The following is a 20,608-nucleotide window of genomic DNA, read 5'->3' as shown; positions in this document are numbered from 1 at the left end:
TGATTCCTCTCAAAAAAGAAAACCAAGTAAGATGGCCAATAAACAGCAGCCCCTGCTAAGAAAAGAAAAGAGAATCCACCAAAAAGCACCATGCCATCAAATGACCAAGGATCAAATCTACAAAGTGGGCACAGTGGTGCTGTTACTACTGTAGAAGTTGGAGAGGCCAGCAGGGAGAAGGTCGTGGCATCTATGGAGATGAAAGTGGATGGTGACAGCCAAATAGGGAAATCAAGTTCAAATGAACCAAAGCCATCCTTCTATAATGACAAGTGTACAGTTTGTGTCAAATATTAACTTGAAGGTATGTTATTTTCTGTTTCTTAGATGCACTTAGCTCCTAAAATTCATTAAACTAACTCACACCTCTCTCTACACGCAAATGAGGATGATCTCAGACGATTCTTGATGAGTTGTCCTGCATGTTCTAGAAAAGCTTTCTACGTAAAAGCAGACAACTCATCAAGTGATATCAAGCTTAAATATTGTCTACTACTATCATGGTAAAAAAATAGAAAGCATAAAGGCCAATACCTTTGCACTTCAAGAATAGGAAGGTTGTACTCTACTGTCGGAAGAGGAACAGTGGGCAGCAACGTTCTGGCTAGGGCTAGAGCACTGGACATGGCGTCGGGAGAGGCCTCCACTGCCGGCGAAACACCTCCATCAGCCGCCGCGGCCGGCGCCGCCAGGCCCTCAGCACGCGCGGCAAGGCCAGATGCCGCCAGGGCTGCGGCTACTTGGCCCTCCATGGCGATCGGGCGGCCATCATCATCTTTGGGCGGCGATCCATCCATGGGAGTCGAGGAAGGGAAGGGTACGGCGGCGTCGGGAGGAGGGGAAGGAGGAATGGCGGCGTCGGTGCTTAAGGCGGCGTCGGTCTCGGAGGGAAGGAGGAACATCGGGTAGATGAATTGGTACGATCGATCAACGATACAAAAGCAGAAGGGCAGAAGGGTCACAAGAGGGCCAAAATACATGTATTTTGATTAACAAAGTGAAGAAATACGCCAAATGTCATCTAAAATAAGAAGTCAATGTTTCAAAGGTCATTTTAACGAAGTCAACGATTGGAGTCCTATAATTATGAAGCGCATTGTTTGGTGTCATATAATTGCAATTTTCTCGTGGAGGATGCGGCATACCTGAGCATCCAGATGGAGGAGATCGTCATCGTGAAGAACGACGACATCGCCAGCCTTGGCGCCACCCGTGGCCGCAGCACCCTGACCAGCAGCGCCTCCACCTCCATGGGGCAGCACGTCGCGGTCGCGGCGGCTCCACCACCCTCAGGGATATCGGTGGCTGCGGCTGCCACGGCCCGAGGCGCGTTGTCGACGACCGCGGGCTGGATCGGGGGCTTGGATGAGCTGAGGTCTAGGGTTTTTGCTGGATCTCAATCTTTGCTCTTGTTCTTGGAGGCGCGGGGTTCGTTCTTGTGGCCGTTAAAGATGATCTTTCAGTTCCTCCAATTGGAAAAGTTGCGTTTCTGCGGTTTGGATCGATGCATCATTTTTTTCCCTTTCTTTCACGCGTGTGTTGATTCTAATCGTGTTCTTGCTACTGGATCATCGTGTTCTTGCTACTCAGAACTAGCCAGGTTGCCATTTTTAACTCGAGACACCTTACCATAGCGAGAAACCAATCAAGCGCTAGATGGCCATGGTAGGTTTCGCACCAAAACTATGGCAACAAATCCACTTGGTTTGGATACTTCACGAAATTGCCAAATTGGTGCCATGATTTTGCCATGCCAAAACTTCCAGCCATTTTTAAGTGCTTTATTGCATCAGAAGCCGAACATATAGATTACGATGGACTTTGGACCACTGCAGCACGTACGGTGATTGTCGAAGTAGTGTACATTGACGTCTTGTTGCTGCACATGCTCTGTCCAGTCGTCTACTCTCCTCCCTAGCATGAACATATACGTCCACCATAAATCCTTTAATGGAACTATCTCAGCTTTCAATATGATGGCTACGCTATCATCAAAATTAGAAACACGTCAATTTCTTTGTGTTCAGCTGGTGGTACCGTGGTTTACCACCAGTCCACCACAACCATGCGGCCCCACCTCTCAGTGACTCCCCACTAGACCATAGTAAGCAGGAACGTAGGAATTTTACAGAAATTACACGGGAATTTCATAAAAATTAGTTTAATTTCACAGAAAAAAACGCAGAAATAGAAAAAAAAAATCCCGCATTTCAAACAGTACATAGCAGAGTGAGTCCTCCAAATTCCTCCCCCGACTCGACTCGATTCGTGACGAGATCTCATCTCTCTCCTCCAAATTCCTCGCTCGATTCGTCGTGTCGAAAAAACCCAGCCCCCTCCCCACCGCCGCCCCCCTCGCCTCCTGTCGGAAATCGGAATCCATCCCCGATGGCGCAAGGCACGGTGCCCTCCGCAGCCGGGGCCGCCGGCGGTGGCTGCCCCTCGGCCCCCGCCGTCTCCACGACCCCTCCGGGCACGCCCCGGGCCTCCGCGGCAGCAGCCGCGCCTCCTCCTCAGCCCTCCTTCGCGACCGGATTCTACTACGCCGTGGAGCTCTACTTCGACCCGGCGCTGGAGAACCAGGTGCTCAAGGCGTGGAACGCGCTGGCGCGGCGGCAGCTCGGTAGCCGCTTCATCGACGCCGCCGCCCGCCCGCACCTCCCGCTGCTCCACCTCCCCGCCGCCGCGCTCCCGCCGCCTGGCACCGGCGCCGGCGGGGACCCGCTCCTCCGCCTCGCGCCCTCGCTCCGCGCGCTCGCGTCGCGCCTCGACCCGCTCCCGCTCGCGCTCTCCTCGCTCGCCGCGCTCCCGGTCTCCGCCTCCTCCTCCCCGCACGACAACGTCCTCTTCCTCGCGCCCACTCCGTCCGCCGCGCTGCTCGGCCTCCATGCTCAGCTCTGCGAGCTGCTGCGGAAGGACACTGGCGTCGGGGTCCCCGACGCCTTCCGGCCCGACCACTGGCTACCGCGGTGCGCCGTCGCTGTCGACGTGCCCCGCGGCCGCATGGCCGAGGCCTTCTGCGTGCTCCGAGAGCTCAAGCTGCTCCCCGTCTCCGGGTACGGGATGGACATCGCGCTCGTCGAGGTCGGGCCCACCGTTAGGGAGCTCGTGTCCTACCCGCTCGGCGGCAGCGGCAGCGCTGGAGCCGACTGAGAGGTGAGAGACTCTTCGACTGGATCTTGATCTCACTTCTCAGTTCCAAATCCATTGATCTACTCACATTTAGTGCTCTGTTTAGATAGGAGCTTCTAAACTTGATACTGATTCTTCGCCATTTTGGCAATTGACATGGGTAGTATGCAATCAACTAGGAGCTTGATGAGATTGCTTGACGACAATTGAATTAGAGTGGACTAATCAGGAGTGGAAGAATCCTAGTTAAGCTACTTGCTACTAGTTCCTTTTATCTTATGGGTGGTAACAAAATCTACTCCTAAATGCTTTACAAGAAGCATTCCTTAACTTGATACTGATTCTTTGCCAATTTAGCAATTGACATGGTAGTATGCAATCAACTAGGAGCTTGATGAGATTGCTTGACGGTGCTTGAATTAGAGTGGACTAATCAGGAGTGGAAGAATCCATAGTTAAGCAGCCTGCTACTAGTTCATTTCATCTTAGCGATGGTAACAAAATCTACTCCTAAATGCTTTACAAGAAGCATTCCTTAACTCCTGCATTACATTTGTAGCATGCAGCGAAGGGGGTAACAAATGATATTTACTGACTTGCACAATTGTAGATCACTTACAGTCGCCACTTTGCTCTAACAGATACAGTGCTTAACTGCATTGGTTTTATGATATTATAAGGACATACGATATGTTTGTAGTGCTAGTTTGTCGTAAGGAAAGGGAAAAAAAATAGATACCTTCTTCCTTCTAAATATCTCAGGTTCATAAACATTGAGTCTGTACACTGATGGTTTCAATACTGTTGGCACAGGCGCACAACACTCCACTAGGGTAAGATATAATTCCAGGTGCATGTGTAGTGTCCCAAATATTTGAATTCTTCCAAACAAAAATGTCAGTAATTCAGTCCAAGCAATCTGTTAGTAAATTGGAAAACTGCTTGATATTTAATTACATGCAATAAAGCAAAAAATAATGGCAGTGAGGCAATTTGTAACTCTAGTCAAGTGGGCTGATCAAATTCAAACTCCTGCACATAGACATCTATCTTGATAAAGAAAAAGTGAACTCGAGACCATTGAAGTACTATCGAAGTGTGCAGTGGGCCCCCTGTTTTATACAAGATGATCTTCTTATTGCCTGATTTTCTGCCATCCGCCTACCACCCATGGAAAGTTTACACCTAAATGAACTTTGCTTTTTTCATTCCTGGGAAATATGAGCTGGTCACTGCTCTCTGAAACCGTGACCGACATTCTGGTAAGGGATAATTTTGTTTATGCCCTTAAGAGACACCTATTTTTCAATGTATGTGCCTATTATTTTCATGTCTCTTGTTTAAAATCTTCTGTTAAGGCCCATTTTGTTTTGGTCACTACTGTTCATCTGAATTTTCAGAAAAGACTGGCATATCCATGTTCTCTTCCGGCTCATGTTGCCACAGTGCCCACCTCCACCTCCCACTGTTTCCAAAACCAATCCATGTTTTAGCTTACTATACCGTATGCTGCTGCTCACATCCATTTTCATCCCAAGGATCCAAGCAATTGTCTGGTAGTTAGTAGCAGCAGGAGTGTAATATCATCGCTGATGCAGGTTGGCTGAGACATGATATGTGGAGTTGTTGGCATCTTTGTATGCGGCAGTGGTCGCTACTAAAGTTGGGACGGTGGTAGCTGGATCCAAGATTGCATTATAACATTTCTGCAGTATCTAAGATTGGTTCTGTTTATCTTGGCTCTTTTTGCAAATGAGGAGAATGAGAACCACTACAAATCAGTCAGTCTCACCCTGTCACCCACACACTTTGACTGGGATTTTGTGGGCACTGCTGGAGTTGGGAGAATTGTGGCCATGCCCATGGGATCTTAGCACACGAGAGTTGGGATGGTGGCATTGGTGGGTTCTGATAGTACTGATGCAATGGCTGAACCCTGGAGCTGCAGTGGAGTGGAGGGAAAGGGTTTTGTCGAGAATAGCATCTATGGGAGGGAAGGATTTTTTTTCTTAACATATCAATAACAAATGGATGAAAAATAGGAAAAGTATAAGAAACAATTGCAAATGGGTCCTTTGAGTATATTTCTTCTCGTTGCAGTTCCATACCTTGTAGTTATATAGTTTTTCAGTGATTATTGAGCTAGGAAATTGGACCCAAGCATTTTTGTAGTAACTCTTGGCCTAGTTGACCTCTACATCAAAAGGAGTCAAAATAGTGACTGAGAAAGCAAGCATAGTCCTACTAACTAATGTGTCACTTGATTCCCTTAGGTTTATAATATAATTACCATCTCTTATATCAAGAAACAAATTTGAAGGCTTAATACCAAATTGTCAAGTAACACCCTAAATCCAAATTTCTAAGCACAAAAAATTGTAGCATTCTGCCACCAAACAAAGTATATTGCCTGTCATGGCCTTTAATATTGTCTCTTCACATTTTTAGAGGTTATAGACGTTGGCAAATAACAAACTGACATTGTACATGTCATCCTTGTAGATATGATGTGGCTGTTTGCTTTGAATCAAAGTATACTAGTAATTGACATATGTAATGCAATGTCAAAGGTAGTATGATCATGCAAGCAAAATATGTATTCCCTTCCTTTCTTTTTTGCTTGGCGTCCTAGAATGTGCACTTGAACTTTGAAAACTAAACATGGAAGGATTTGGATTTGTTAGATGGAGGCAAGGGGTGCATGGGTGAATTACGTATCTAGCAAGATCATTTTATGTCATTTTTCCTTGTTGTAATCTTTAAAACAACTAACGAATTTACAACACTAATGTTCCAGTGGTCAAAATGTGAGATAAGGACTTTTCTGTTGATATTCTATTTTCAGATTATGTTTAACAGTACACATTTAATGTTCTTCACCACTGCAAATGGTAAAGTTTGTGTGCTTGATCAGCCTGGGCACTTTCAAGCAATAATTCTATCATGCAGTTCTATGGAAGTGATCTTCCGGGTTAATCTAATGCATGGCTATCTTTTAGGTCCTGTTGTATTTTGTACCATATCTAGATCATGGATGGACAATCGTACTTAACAAGGACATCATAGTCGTACAATTTGCCTTCTTCCGAGGAGCTACATTTGGAAGAAGGCTGGACCATACTGTATCCTAACACATACAGTATTTTGTTTAATCATTTCTTTAATCTTTTGGTTGATAATGTATTTGATGTCCTCTCCCTCCATTGTAGACTCTTCACATAGTATCACCTGCCCTCGAGTTTGCTGTAATGAATTGTCAGTTGTGTTCATGTGCCCTGAAAACCATTTGTGCTCTCTTCATTCGTTTGCTCCACTGATTTGTTTACATGACTCGTCCATGTCTTATGCCTTCTTTTGTAGTCATTTTTGGAAATAGGCTGCAATGCAGGTGTTCCTCCTTACCTCATTGGCAGGCGACTCAATTCTGTATATATAATTCCCAATAGTTTTGTCATGTGGGGCCATACATATGCACGACGCCGGCGGGCCTGGGATATCAGGAGAGCCGTGGCCCGGGCATCCGCAGCAGGCGCGAGCAGCGTGCAGGAGGAAGGCAGGGCCGGTGAAAGTGGCTAGATTTGCATGGCCTTGATTTTAGGAGAGTTTATTTCTAAATTAGTTATTTCCAAATAGTTGTTGCCAAGTTTGTTAGGTTGCCGGCCTACTTATCCTGTAAGGGGTGACATTTGAGATTAAGCAAGTTATTATCTCCTAAACTATCTCTCTCTCTCAACAAAACCAAGCCTGCGGCGGAGGGGAAAACCTCGCCGGAGAAGACGGATCGCGGCTACGAACTACGTAGCCGAGGTCCAGCTATCCGAGGACCTGAGGTCCTTGACAACCTGGTATCACTGTTCTGGCGATCCTCGTCGTCTTGGTCCACCTCACCACGCCCAGCCACCGATCCACCATCAGCCGCTGTCGCTGCCCCCCTTTCATCTGCTTCCTCGTCCTCCGTTGCGTCATGGGTGACGACCTCAAAGCCTCCATTGAGGCACTCACCAAGTCCATGACGTTGACGCAGAGATCGATAGAGGCTAACGCCAAGGCAATCGCCGACATCACCACCACCAGCTCGTCCGCATCGGGCGCACGGCCTGGCACCGGAGAGCATCACCAAGACCGCCCGCCCAAGCATTGGTGGCCAGATTTTCTGCACTATGACGGCAAGAGCGACCCACTGGTTTTCATCAACCGGTGTGAGTCCTTCTTTACCCAACAGCGAATCATACCGGAGGAGCGCATGTGGATGGCGTCCTACAACCTCACTGATGGGGCGCAGATGTGGTACATGCAAGTTCAAGCGGACGAGGGTGCCCCGTCATGGATGCGTTTCAAGGAGCTCCTCAACCTCCGATATGGGTCGCCGCTCCGATCGGCCCCTCTCTTCGAGCTTGCGTCGTGTCGTCGCACGAGCACGGTCGAAGAGTATCAAGATCGCTTCCAGAGCCTCCTTCCCCGCGTCGGACGTCTTGAGGAGGACCAGCGCGTCTAGCTGTTCACGGGGGGTCTCCTACCACCGCTGAGCCTCGCCGTCCAAACCCAAAACCCACAATCCCTCGCCGCCGCAATGAGTCTCGCGAGGCAGTTCGAGCTCATGGAACAGTACACTACTGCCTCGGCCAAGGCTCCCGCACGGGGCGTCTTACCCACGCCGGGGACGCGCCACATCCAGCCCCAACCTCAAGCCGCCAAGGCGGCCGCGACCACTACCACGGTCGAGGGACGGCCCGTGCGGCGGCTCAGCCAGGCCGAATAGGAGGAACGGCGTCGCCTCGGCTTGTGCTTCAATTGCGATGAGAAGTACAGCCGCGGTCACAACAAGGTCTGCAAACGCCTCTTCCTCTTGGACTGCGCCGTGGACGACGACGACGACAACACTGCGGCTGAGGACGCGGCGGACACGGAGTCCCCGGTGTTCTCCCTCCACGCAGTCGCGGGCGTACCGGTCGCCGACACCATCCAAGTCACGGTGTCTGTAGGGGGCGCGTCCTTCCTCGCCCTACTGGACAGCGGCTCCACCCACAGCTTCATCGGCGAGGACGCGGCGCGTCGTTCTGGGCTGCCCGTCCAACCCCGCCCTCGCATGATGGCGACAGTTGCTAATGGCGAACGGGTGGCCTGCCCTGGCGTCATCCAGAACGCCCTATTCTCCATCGACGACACAGCGTTCAACACCGATTTCTTTGTTATGCCTCTCGCCGGGTATGATCTGGTACTGGGCACACGGTGGCTGGGAACGCTGGGGCCCGTCGTGTGGGACTTCGCCACGCGGTCCATGTCGTTCCAGCGTCATGGGCGCACCATCTGCTGGTCGGGGGTGCCATCCGCAACTACTGCCCGTCTGCGCACCATCGCCGCGGCCAGTGGGACGCTCTTGGACGAGCTCCTGGCCGCCTACGGGGACATCTTCACCGAGCCGAAGGGCCTTCCACCACAGCGGTCCCGCGACCACGCCATCGTCCTCAAGCCCGGCTCCACCCCTATCGCCGTTCGCCCGTACCGATACCCGATGGCCCACAAGGATGAGCTGGAACGCCAGTGCGCGGCGATGATTCAGCAGGGCGTCGTCCGCCGCAGCGACTCGCCCTTTTCCTCCCCAGTCCTTCTCGTGAAGAAGGCGGATGGCTCATGGCGGTTTTGCGTCGACTACCTCGCCCTCAATGCCCTCACTGTCAAGGACGTGTTTCCTATCCTCGTCATCGATGAGCTCCTCGACGAGCTTCACGGCGCGCGCTTCTTCACCAAGCTGAACCTATGTTCTGGGTACCACCAGGTGCGGATGCGACCGGATGACATCCACAAGACGGCGTTCCGCACCCATGATGGCCTCTACGAGTTTTTGGTGATGCCGTTCGGGCTGTGTAACGCTCCGGCCATGTTCCAGGCGTTGATGAATGACATACTACGCGCCTACCTCCGCCGGTTCGTCCTTGTCTTTTTTGACGACATCTTGATCTACAGCACCTCGTGGGTGGACCATCTTCGCCACCTCCGAGTCATCTTCGACCTGCTACGCCAGCACTGCTTGTTCGTGAAGAGGTCCAAGTGCTCGTTCGGCGTCGACTCCGTCGCCTACCTCGGCCACATCATCTCAGCGTCGGGCGTTGCCATGGATCCCGCCAAGGTCTAGGCCATCCACGACTAGCCGCGCCCTCGCTCGGTGCGTGCGGTGTGCGGCTTCCTCGGGTTGGCCAGCTACTACAGGAAATTCGTCCACAACTACGGCGCCATCGCGGCCCCCCTCACGGCCCTCCTCAAAAAAGAGGGGTTCGCATGGAATCCTGTAACACCTCGGTGTTATGCCTGCATTTAGGCACTGCAAATCATACATATCATGCATCATCAAGCATCCTAATCATACATGCCTAATCATGTATATAACAATTGAAACACTGCTTCGAAACATTTGAAACATGTTGTGAAATCTGAATGTTGCATACCTTTGTTAGAATTGTTTTGCCCTGATTTTGCTGGCTAGGTTAGTAAAACATGTTTGGCTACTATTGTAAATCTCCTAGGATTATTTAGTTCAATTTTTGAAGCAAGGTTTGTATTCAAATTAATCCAAAATTTTGCTTCCAAAGTAATTTCCCGAAAATTAGGGTTTGAGTTAAACATGGACTTTGAATTTACAATTCAAAATCTAGAAAGAATTTGGCTTTGGTCATAAAAGCAAAGTTGTAGGGAATTAAATTCTAATCAGCTTTCATTTTTGGTACATTTTCAAAAGATATCATTTTCTTGCTCAAAATAATGTTTGAAAGTTGGCATTTAAAAATTCCTTGAAAATACAAATGGAAAAGGGCTTTTTCTCCTTCGCGGGCCGCCGCCTCGCTTCTGGCCCACGGCCGAAGCCGGCCCAGCCAGCAGCCCGCCGCGCCGCGCGCCTCGCCTCGGCCCAGCCCAGCCCAGCGCCGCGCCGCGCTGGCCTGCCTCTGCGCGCGCCTGCCCGCTAAGGCGCCGCGCCGCGCGCCCGACCGCGGCAGAGCTTGCCCGCCGCGTGGCGGCCATGCGCCGTCGACATCACCGCGCGTCGCAGCCGGTCTACGCTCGTGCCCACATGCCCGCCTATTCCTGCCGTAGCCGGTACGCTCGCTCGCTCATTCCCACGCTGCCTCTCCTCTCCGCCAGAGCCGAGCGCCCCTAGCTCTGCCTCTCGCCGCGCCACCGCACCTGCTGGCGAAATCCGCCGCGGCTCCTCCACCTCGGCCAGCAATCACGCGCCCGCAGCTCTGCCTTGCTCTCCTTCAAGTCGTGCTCACGTTTGCGTCGCCTGCCGAGCTTAGGTAGAGCCGTCTCAAGCCTCGCCACCGCCGGCCATGGCGCCGCTGTGCTCGGCCGCCATGGAAGGCCCCTTCCTCCTCTTCTCCAACCCCGCCTAGCTACCCTACCGCATTCACCAGCTTCTCGCGCATCGCATGCGCCCGCTATCTCTCCCTGTCTCGGCCGGAGATGGCCGCCGGCCTCGTGGCCGAGCCGCACCGCCGCGACGTCGCAAGCGCCGGCGTGGCCTCTACCTCAGCCGAGCCAGGCCGAAAGGTCGTGGGCCGACGCCCTGTCGGGCCGCCTCCCCTTTCCCCTTCGCTCGGGCCGCGTAGGCCAAAAGCGGCCGTGGGCCAGCTGATTCCAGCGGGCTGGCCCAGTAGCGATTGAAGGAATTGTTTTCAATTTATTCTTTATTATTTGAAAATAGAAATGGTTTGCAAAATGTTTGGATACTCAAAGTTGCTTCAAATCTGTTGAAATAAATTTGTCTAGGTTCCTTATCATCAGATCTACTTGGGAAAATTTCTGCATGTCATTTTTGAAATACTTTTCTGTAGAACTTTATTTAATCATGTATATTGCTGATAACTTGAAAAATGTGTAGAAAAATCTATAGGCTTCAGAAAAATATGATTCTAAGTTTGTTAATCTTCCTATGTAATGTACTACCTAGGAAAAATATGTTTCATGCATGTGCTGTGGGAAAATTTTGAGGTGTAGTTCAAGTACCTTTAATGGCTGATTTTTGTTATTTTAGCTAGAGGGCAAACTTTGTATAAAACATGCATGTGATAATTTTTGTACAGTCATTGTATACTATGAAGAACCTAGGAAAAATACTAACTCTGTTGTTTGACACTTTTCATAGTTCAAAGTATTTTTTTTATGTTCATAATCCTGTCATAGCTTGTGATTTTTGTGTAGGCTAATCCACTCATTCAAACATCATGAAAATCTGACGGTAGACTACTTAGGGTAGTAATGTGCTATGGTAATTTTCTAAGATTTTTCTAAGCAAGAAAAATAGAGGTTGCTATTCAAACCTATTATTAATTAGGGTTTAATTAAGCATTGCTTTATGTGTTTAAGAAATTAGCAAAGCTTTGGTGTATCTTTGAAGCATTTCATAAGATATGTTGACTTAACATATTAGTAGTAGAAGAGAATGCAGTAGATAACATATGCTTGTAGTATATTTTCTTGGATGATGTTGACTACCTTGCATTTAAACATATCCATTGTATTCATCTCATCCGTTGCACCGATTGCATAAGCACTTACGCACATTGCATCATACAGGATCGCAAACCGAGAACCCAGTCGTCATACCTGAGGAGCCCGAGGAGCAGTTCGAGGTGCAGCCGTAGGAAGTGCCCGAAGCCGACGAGGAGGACGTTGAGGAACTTCCGGAGTGCCCTAATCACCGTCCGAGCTCCTTCGAGAGAGGCAAGCCCCAGAGCATTTTCTCCCGGTTTGCAATTATTTAATTAAATGCTTTACTTTAATTGATGTATTACGTTCAGGAGTTGTTTGCAACCGTTGCTGCATTATACCTTGTTTACCTTTGTTATACTATATTCTTGTTACCCGGGTATCAACAGTCGAGTCAATACTTAGCTGGCTTAGACCGGTAGAAGTCGGGTGATTTCTTGTCACCTACGAGCTATAGGTGGTTACCTGGATCTGCTTGGATGACTATGAAGTCATGGTATAACTAAGTGTTAAATGAAATTGAGACCGGACGGAGACTTGTAGAGTTTTGGACTGTAGTGTTTTCGTCTGTGTCGATTAAGGACCGACCGTTGTTGGGCCTCGAGTCATGTTGAACGCATGTCTTACATTTAGCTGGCCGGATAAAGTACCTTCCGACCGTAAAGCTGGGAGATTATTCGGGCCGAGTAAATTGCCCGCAACGCACTGTGCCAGAGCAGGTGTGGTAGGACACGGGGGCGAGATGAGAAGACCAAAGTGCAGTCGGTCGGCCCCCGGGTACATGTGGTTCCTGGCAAACTCGAGATTCCTGGATAGTTGACTCGGTGATCAATATCTCACTTTAGCGGGTAAGTGAGATTTGTGTAAGGAATAAATCACCAGCTGGTTAGGAATCGATTCGAATCGCCATCGCTCCTGGATAGTGAGCACTTGACTTGAGTTACTTCATCGTAGTAAACGTTTATGGAACACTTGGACAATTATAATGAATATGACAGTATGGAAGTTGTTTAATGATCATTGGTTATCATTATCTGCTTAATCACATGTTTACTCTAGTATAGGTGCAAATCTAGTCGACAGGTTAATAATAATTAACTTGGCAATAATGCTTTTGAAAAGGGTCTTGAAATGCTAAAAATGCTTCTTTTTGCAAATGAGTCAGCTACCCTACTATAAAGCCCTTCATAATCCTTGGTGTCACTTATTTTTGGTTATGTCGGGTAAGTCTAGCTGAGTACCTTCTCGTACTCAGGGTTTTATTCCCCCTTGTTGCAGATGGGCAGATGTATTTACGGCTACTGTATCAACTGCCTTTATCCTACGATGGGTGATGCTTAGGACCATGGGCATGGTCATTCCTTACGTCTCGTCTGATGCTTTTGTTGGAGATGATCATTCGCTGGCACTATATTTAAACTCCACGTGAGTGTGTGTGTGGTTTGAACAAATGGCTTCCGCTACTTTTATTCGAACTGGTTTTGTAATAACTATGTTGAAACTCTGATGTATCTAAGATTGCGAACTTTTATGTAATATGTGATGGTGGCCGCTAAACTTATTACGATCTTGGCTGGAATGAAAGTTGGTTTGAAATCCTTCGTGATTTCACGGACTACCGGGTTATACGGGCTTAAGTTTGCTAAATCGTCTGCTCTAGCAGATGATTTTCTTACTTAATTTCGTATAATTGGTCGGTTCTGTTACAAATCCCGACGCCGAGATAGCCTTCAGCGCACTCAAGGCGGCCGTGACTTCAGCTCCGGTCTTGGCCTTGCCGGACTTCACCAAGCCCTTCCTCGTCGAGTGCGACGCTTCTACTTATGGCTTTGGGGCTGTACTGCTATAGGAGGGCCATCCGATCGCATACTTCAGCCGGCCCGTGGCGCCCGGCATCGCTCCCTCGCCGTGTATGAGCGGGAGCTCATCGGCCTGGTGCTCGCGGTGAGGCACTGGAGGGCGTACCTGTGGGGACGGCGTTTCCTCGTGAAGACGGACCACTACAGCCTCAAGTATCTTCTCGACCAGCGTCTTGCCACCATTCCGCAGCACCACTGGGTCGGGAAGTTACTCGGCTTCGACTTCACCGTCGAGTACAAGTCGGGGGCGTCTAATGCGGTGGCGGACGCGCTTTCACGCTGTGACGACGAGGAAGGCACGGGCGGTCTCCGTGCGATCTCAGCGCCCCGCTTCGACTTCATCGGCCGGCTTCGCCACGCTCAGGCCCTCGACCCCACGCTGGTGGCCATCCACGACGAAGTCCGCGCTGGGTCACGCGCGGCTCCCTGGACCGTGGCAGGCGGCATGGTGCTCTACGATGGGCGCCTCTACATACCACCGTCCTCCCCTCTCCTGCAGGAGATCATCGCGACGGTCCACGACGATGGCCATGAGGGCGTCCAGCGTACTCTGCACCGCCTTCGACGTGACTTTCATTTTCCAAACATGCGTCGTCTTGTGCAGGACTTTGTACGAGTGTGCGTCACTTGTCAGCGGTACAAGTCGGAGCACCTCAATCTGGCAGGGCTCCTCATGCCGCTGCCCATCCCTACAGTCGTCTGGGCGGATATCGGGCTTGACTTCATCGAAGCGCTGCCCCGTGTTAACGGAAAGTCGGTGATCCTCTCCGTCGTCGATCGCTTCAGCAAGTACTACCACTTCATCGCCCTCGCTCATCCATACACCGCCGACTCCGTGGCACAGGCGTTCTTCATCGACATTGTACGCCTTCATGGCGTGCCGCAGTCCATGGTGTCCGACCGCGACCCGGTGTTCACCTCAACGTTCTGGCGCGAGCTCATGCGCCTCATCGGGACCAAGCAGCGCATGTCATCCGCTTTCCATCCCCAGACCGATGGGTAGACAGAGGCCGCGAACCGCGTCATCGTCATGTACCTGTGCTGCTTCACCGGTGATCGTCCCCGTCAATGGCTCCACTGGCTGCCGTGGGCCGAGTACATCTACAACACCGCCTACCAGTCGTCCCTGCACGAAACGCCGTTCCGCGTGGTGTATGGCCGGGACCCGCCCACCATCCGCTCCTATGAGCCTGGCGAGACGCGGGTCGCGGCAGTCGCTCGGGACATGGAGGCGCGTGAGGCCTTCCTCTCCGACGTCCGTCACCGGCTAGAACAAGCGCAGGCAGCGCAGAAGCTCCACTACGACAAGCGTCACCGGCCGGTTTCATATACAGTGGGTGACTAGGCGCTTCTTCGTCTTCGTCAGCGCGCCCCGTCCTCTCTGCCCCAATCTACGACAGGCAAGCTCAAAGCTCGCTACCTGGGGCCCTACCGTGTGGTGCAACTCATCAACGACGTCGCCGTGCGCCTTGAGCTACCCCCGCAAGCACGCATCCACGACGTGTTTCATGTGAGCACCCTCAAGAAGTTCGTCGGCACGCCTCCATCCGCTCCACCACCACTACCAGACATCCACCATGGCGTGGTGGTCCCAGAGCCGGCACGGGTCGAGCAAGCTCGCTTGGCGCGCGGTGAACCAGCTTCCTCGGCTACCTGGGAGGATCTCGATGATTTCCGCAGCAAGTATCCAACGTTTCAGCTCGAGGACGAGCTGGATCTCGAGGGGGGAGAGATGTCATGTGGGGCCATACATATGCACGTCGCCGGCGGGCCCGGGATATCAGGAGAGCCGCGGCCCGGGCCGCAGCAGGCGCGAGCAGCGCGCAGGAGGAAGGCAGGGCCGGTGAAAGTGGCTGGATTTGCATGGCCTTGATTTTAGGAGAGTTTATTTCTAAATTAGTTATTTCCAAATAGTTGTTGCCAAGTTTGTTAGGCTGCCGGCCTACTTATCCTGTAAGAGGTGACATTTGAGATTAAGCAAGTTATTATCTCCTAAACTATCTCTCTCTCTCTCTCAACAAAACCAAGCCTGCGGCGGAGGGGAAAACCTCGCCGGAGAAGACGGATCGCGGCTACGAACTACGTAGCCGAGGTCCAGCTATCCGAGGACCTGAGGTCCTTGACAAGTTTGGTATGGTGTGCCAGCTCTGGTGGCCTGATGATCGCTGTTTGGTCTTCCTGCAGATTTTTCATTGTGACAGTCTATCAAGAATCACTCTCATCCTTTTAATTTGTGATGATGTTGAGTGATTATTGCTGACATAGTGTTTTAGACTAGTGCAAGCTGGGTTGGGCATAAAACTGACTGCTTTTGTCCAGGACTCCAGGCTCTGCAAAGATCACGAAAATGAGCATTGTTGGGCTGAAGATGGAACAGCCCCCTGATAACTGGGCAAAAGGTCATTGGTGGAGCGTCGATCATCCAAGAAAAGGTCAGCACAGCACAGCGTTCCGCACCTTCGCCGCAGGTTCTGGCCATATTTCAGGTTCTCATTCTGACTAAGCTGACTAGTTAAAGCTGGTTTCAGTCTTGGTTTCGTTATAAAAAAAAACACGAGCGAAAGACACCTGTTACTAGTAGCAACATTACAAGCCCAACTTAAGCGGGAGCGTCTGAACGAAAAGCCGACTCTACAAATCTTGACGATGTATGGGAGTAATTCTAATTCGAACCCATTTCCAAGGATTTGGACCAAAATCGCCCATCCAATAATTCGAACCTATTTGCAAGGGTTTGGACCAAAATCGCCCATCCAAACGGCCACTCGGTCGGTAGCTTCGAACCTTACGTGGTAAAGAATGGTTCATGGCGATGGCGACGCCGTCGGCCCATCGCTTGACGACCTGCAGCAGGATCTCGTTCCACGTGTCGATGGGCCCGGGCAGGCACCAGTGCACACAACAGTCGTTGGGCATCCGATCCCTCGCCCCCTCGGCGAACGGGAACGCCCGGGTGTACAGGCCTGGGTGCCCGTCCGGGCGCATCGCTGCCAGCCGCGTCACCTGCAGCGCCTCCACCGCCAGGCCCGCCCCGCGCGCCCTCGCGTCCGCGCCCGCCGCCGCGGCCTCCTCCACCCCGGCGCGCAGCATCTCCATGTCCATGTACTCCATCTCCCCCTCTCCGCGCGCGTACGGCTCAGTGCGCACGCACGCGGTCGGGCTGTCCCACTCCCCCTCAAAGTGCGCCGGCGAGAACGTCGTCACCACAGCCAGCCGGGGGCGGGCGGTCGAGGAGGAGGAGGACGTGCCCGCGACGCGGGTGATGACCTCGCGGAACGCGTTGCGGACGGCGAGGCGGAACACGCCGAAGAAGCCCGTCTCCGTGCGGTTGCGCTCCGGGCAGCGGTGGCAGCCGATGACGGCGCCACGGTCGTAGAACATGGCCGAGTTCAGGTACCACTGCCCCGCCGACAGCACCACCACGTCGAATCCCGGGATCGCCGCCGCCCACCGCTCGTCGGGTTGGTCGAAGTAGATCCGGTTGTGGTCCAGCCCTCCCGCCGCCGCCGGCGGCGACTTGGGCCTCTCCGTGCCGTTCACCAGGAACGGTGACCAGAACACCGACACCGTGGCGTTGTGCGACGGGAACGCCCAGCGCCGGAACTTGCGGAGCTCGTCGCCGTCCCCGTCCCCGTCTCCGCCGCCGGCGCCGCGCACCAGCTGCGCCGGGAACGCGGAGGTGAGCAGGCACACCAGGGACTCGCACTAGTTCTGCGCGAGCGAGTCGCCCACGAAGGCCACGTGGCGACCGCGCACCGCGCTCAGGAACTCGTTGGGGTCGAATGGCAGCAGCACGCACCCGCGCGGGCGCCACCGCCAGTAGATGTACCCCGTGTCCGGCCGCCCGTGCGCCTCGCAGTTCTGGCCGGCCTTGATCGTCTCGCGGCAGCTCGACCCGTTGTACCGAGGGCCTGCCGCGGTCCGCACCCACTCCCCGTCCGAGTAATCGCACCGCGCTGCCGGAGCCTCCGCCTGCTGCGGCGGCGATGGGGAGGTGGTGGCGCCGGTGATGGGAGGAGGGGGGCGATGGGGAGGAAGAGAGAGGAGGTAGTGGAGGAGGGCGAGGGGGACGAGGGCGTAGAGCGCGAAGGCGATGGTCCGCTTGGTGAGGATGGAGGAGGAGCTGAAGTGGTGGCAAGAAAAGTACTGGAGGTACCCATGGAGATGGATCCAGCTTACCAGAGCAAGTCCACTGCCTATCCGCACTCCGTTCACCTCTATTTTTATTTTTTTTTAAAAATATTTTATTCTAGTTATCAAGATTCTCTACTCTATACTCATTTCTTCCGCACCCGTGTTATCTCTATCTCATACTCTATACCCACTATTTCATATTTTATTCCTCTCCCTCCCTCTCCTTTCTCTCTCTCACCAACTCTCTCTCTCTGTGTGTGCTACAGTGCTTAGCGTGCGGGCGCGGGGTACGCTGGAAGTAGCGTGCCCCTGTTCGGCCGGTACGGTACCGGCTGTTTTGCAGCTCTGCGGTGCGGGCGTGCCGAACGCTACCGCATGCTGCAGGCCGTTTAGCGCGCGCGATAGAGGCTGCGGTGCGGACAGCCTTAGACGGTCTCCAATAAGGAGACTCAAACCCAAAATAAATAATGAGAGACCTAAAATCAACCTCCAACAGAGTGCCTATATAGTAAACATATTTTGGGTTGCCTAAGAGACACAACCTAAATATGGGTATCCTTTCTCCTAAAAACCCATTTGTAGAAAAGATTCTCTTTTGGGTCTTGTTGTTGAAGAAGATGCCGAATAGATATTGAACCTTTTGTCTGCCCAACGTACGAATGAGTTTTATATTTTAGGTGGTGTTGTTGGAGATAGCCTCATGAGACGCCAATTGGAGGACAAGTGGAGTCGCCTATAGGTTGACGGTGGTTGGAAATGGAGAAGGCTCCAGTAAACTCTAAGATTTTTTTTTGTGATACAGTAAACACCAAGATTATGAGGCTGTTCGTCAAGACTGAAAAATAAACCAAAATACTATTCTGACTGATTCGTGTGAGAGAAAATACTATTCTGTTTGAAATCACTGTTCATGTGAACAGTAGTTTTGTGAGTGTGCCCGCCAGCCCAGCCGGACGCACTCTATGAGGTCTTGTACCGTAGTCTCTTATAAATAAGCTGAGGCGTCTGACCCATGTGAGCATACTATCTCCGTCCCTAAATATATGTTGTTTTCGTTTGTTTAAAACAACTTTGACTAAATATATATTAAAAAATATTAATATTTATAATACATAATTATTATCATTGGATAGATATTTCAATCTAGTTTTTTAATAAATTTATTTAAAAATAAAAAAATTATATGTATTTTTTATAAATCGAGTCAAAGTTATTGACACGTAAATTATAGCGATAAACATTTAGGGACAGAGAGAGATGTCTTTTGTTACTTCCTTGTGGACGTGCTAGGCTTGCCTTAAATCAAAATTTGCTATCTTAGATTAACAATAACTAAAATATTATGTATATTAACGACATAAAGTCAGCCTAATTAGATTGATTACATAAATACTTTCATATCGTAATCGATTCGACAAGATAATATACTTCTAATATATTGCCAGTTAAAGGGGGTCTTCTGTAGTTAATAATATTCCATTAAAATTTATATTTCTAATTAGAGAAAATATGCCTAGATTTTAACTCTTCTTTTCACGCATGGATCCAAAACTACAAGTTCATGCTGTATTTTATTCATGTGGATCCAAAACTACAAGGTTACGTGGCATTGAATTATGTTCCATAGGAGGATATTAAGGGTCTGTTTGGCAGGGCTCTGGCTCCTCTAAAAATGGCTTTCTAAAAATGGCTTTGGCTCTGGCATCTCTGAAGGAGAAGCTCCTCTGGAGGAGCTGAAGCCGTTCTGAAAAACGTTTGGCAAAATGGCTCTTTCGCACTAGACGACGTGAACCCACAGCAAGAAGCCGCGCGAAGCTCGTTTTTAGGCTTCTCCTACGCAAGCAAAAAATGGCTCCAGCTCTTGACTGGCTCCCCATACGGAGCCCTTTCCAAAACAGGCGTTTGGCACAGCTCCTGTAGGAGCCGGAGCTGAATCCCCTGCAGGAGCCCTACCAAAGAGGCTCTAAGGCAATGTTTGGCATGGCTCTGGCTCCCCCTCAAAATCTTTGTAGCGACACTGTGCAGCACGGTAGCGTGGAGCCGTTTCGAATTTCAAGGTAAAAAATAAACTAAGAAGAGAATGAGCCGGTGGAGCTATGATTTGGAGCTTCTCCGACTCCTCGTTACAGTATCCCTACAGGAGCCGGAGCCCCTAAGAGCTGTGCCAAACACGCTCTGACCTGGTAACTCCCACTACTGCAGGAAGTGCAGATCACTAGGAAAGGATGAATGGTAGCACACGAGAGCTTTAGCACGTATTTTAACTGTAAAATACATTCCGTTTACTTCAAGTTTTACTACTACATTTCTATATATCAAAGCAGGTTGGTTTAGCCGCCTCTCAGGGTGGCCACATCACCCCGAATTCTCCTGGCCGTCCGATCGTCCGTCGTGTGGCCTAGATTTCTTGTAGTGGCTTTCATTCGAATCAGCTTCATGCAGATCCTCATCGCTTTGCGTTGATTTTGCCAGCTTCTACTGCGTCGGCTCCGAATCCAGTCAACCAAATATAAACAGCAGCTTCTGCTTCTCCTTCTGGATTCTTCTCAAAATATCTCGCCTCCTCTTCCTCTCCCGAGCTCGACGCCTCTCCTCCCGGTCACGGAACACCGCCTCCACTGCCTCCGCCCCCGGCTTCCCTTCCTTCCTCTCTCCCTCTCTCTCCCAACGTGGCGCCGTGTGGCAGCGGGCCTCGATGCCGTTGCTTCACCGCGTGAGGCGCGGGCGGCGCCATGCCGGCCCCGAGTTGTGCCGGACCTCCGCGTGTCGGCCTCGGTGATGGCCGTCCCCGGCCAAAACGCGGCACGTGGGTGCCCCGCCGTTGGCCACCGGCCCGGGTGCCCCCATGCGGCCTCCTTCCATAGCTCCGCGTCTACTCCTCTGCTCCATGAAACCCTAGGTGCATGTGCTCGATGACCCCGGCTACGCATCGCCTCTTCCTCTCCGGTAGTGGCGCCGATGGCTCAACTTGGCGATAGATCGGTGGTGCCTCACCCCTCCAC

General features: G+C 51.3%; 2 protein-coding genes and 1 pseudogene across 3 annotated transcripts; 2 read left to right on the top strand and 1 right to left on the bottom strand.

Moving 5' to 3' along the window:
* The first annotated feature begins 2,309 nt into the window (after positions 1-2,309).
* Positions 2,310-11,837, top strand: LOC136551709 (uncharacterized). 2 transcript variants are annotated; one of them, XM_066543248.1, is made up of 2 exons: positions 2,310-3,156; positions 11,701-11,837. In XM_066543248.1, the coding sequence occupies exon 1, from the start codon at positions 2,389-2,391 to the stop codon at positions 3,151-3,153; it is 765 nt and encodes a 254-aa protein (XP_066399345.1). In that variant the 5' UTR covers positions 2,310-2,388; the 3' UTR covers positions 3,154-3,156; positions 11,701-11,837. The 2 variants fall into 2 exon arrangements, with proteins under 2 accessions (XP_066399345.1, XP_066399346.1); XM_066543249.1 differs by lacking the exon at positions 11,701-11,837 and adding an exon at positions 6,132-6,851 and having other exon boundaries at positions 2,352-3,156.
* On the top strand, positions 7,097-7,627 carry LOC136548636 (uncharacterized). The gene has a single exon (XM_066540089.1). The coding sequence runs from the start codon at positions 7,097-7,099 to the stop codon at positions 7,625-7,627; it is 531 nt and encodes a 176-aa protein (XP_066396186.1).
* A 4,234-nt stretch (positions 11,838-16,071) lies between the features above and the next one.
* Positions 16,072-20,340, bottom strand: LOC136548635 (xyloglucan O-acetyltransferase 1-like; annotated as a pseudogene).
* Between the last annotated feature and the right edge of the window lie 268 nt (positions 20,341-20,608).

Source organism: Miscanthus floridulus, chromosome 4 (assembly GCF_019320115.1).
Source record: "Miscanthus floridulus cultivar M001 chromosome 4, ASM1932011v1, whole genome shotgun sequence".
NCBI classification, from domain to species: Eukaryota; Viridiplantae; Streptophyta; class Magnoliopsida; order Poales; family Poaceae; genus Miscanthus; species Miscanthus floridulus.
Note: the sequence above shows the minus strand (reverse complement) of the source record. Positions and strands in the feature narration are given on the sequence as shown.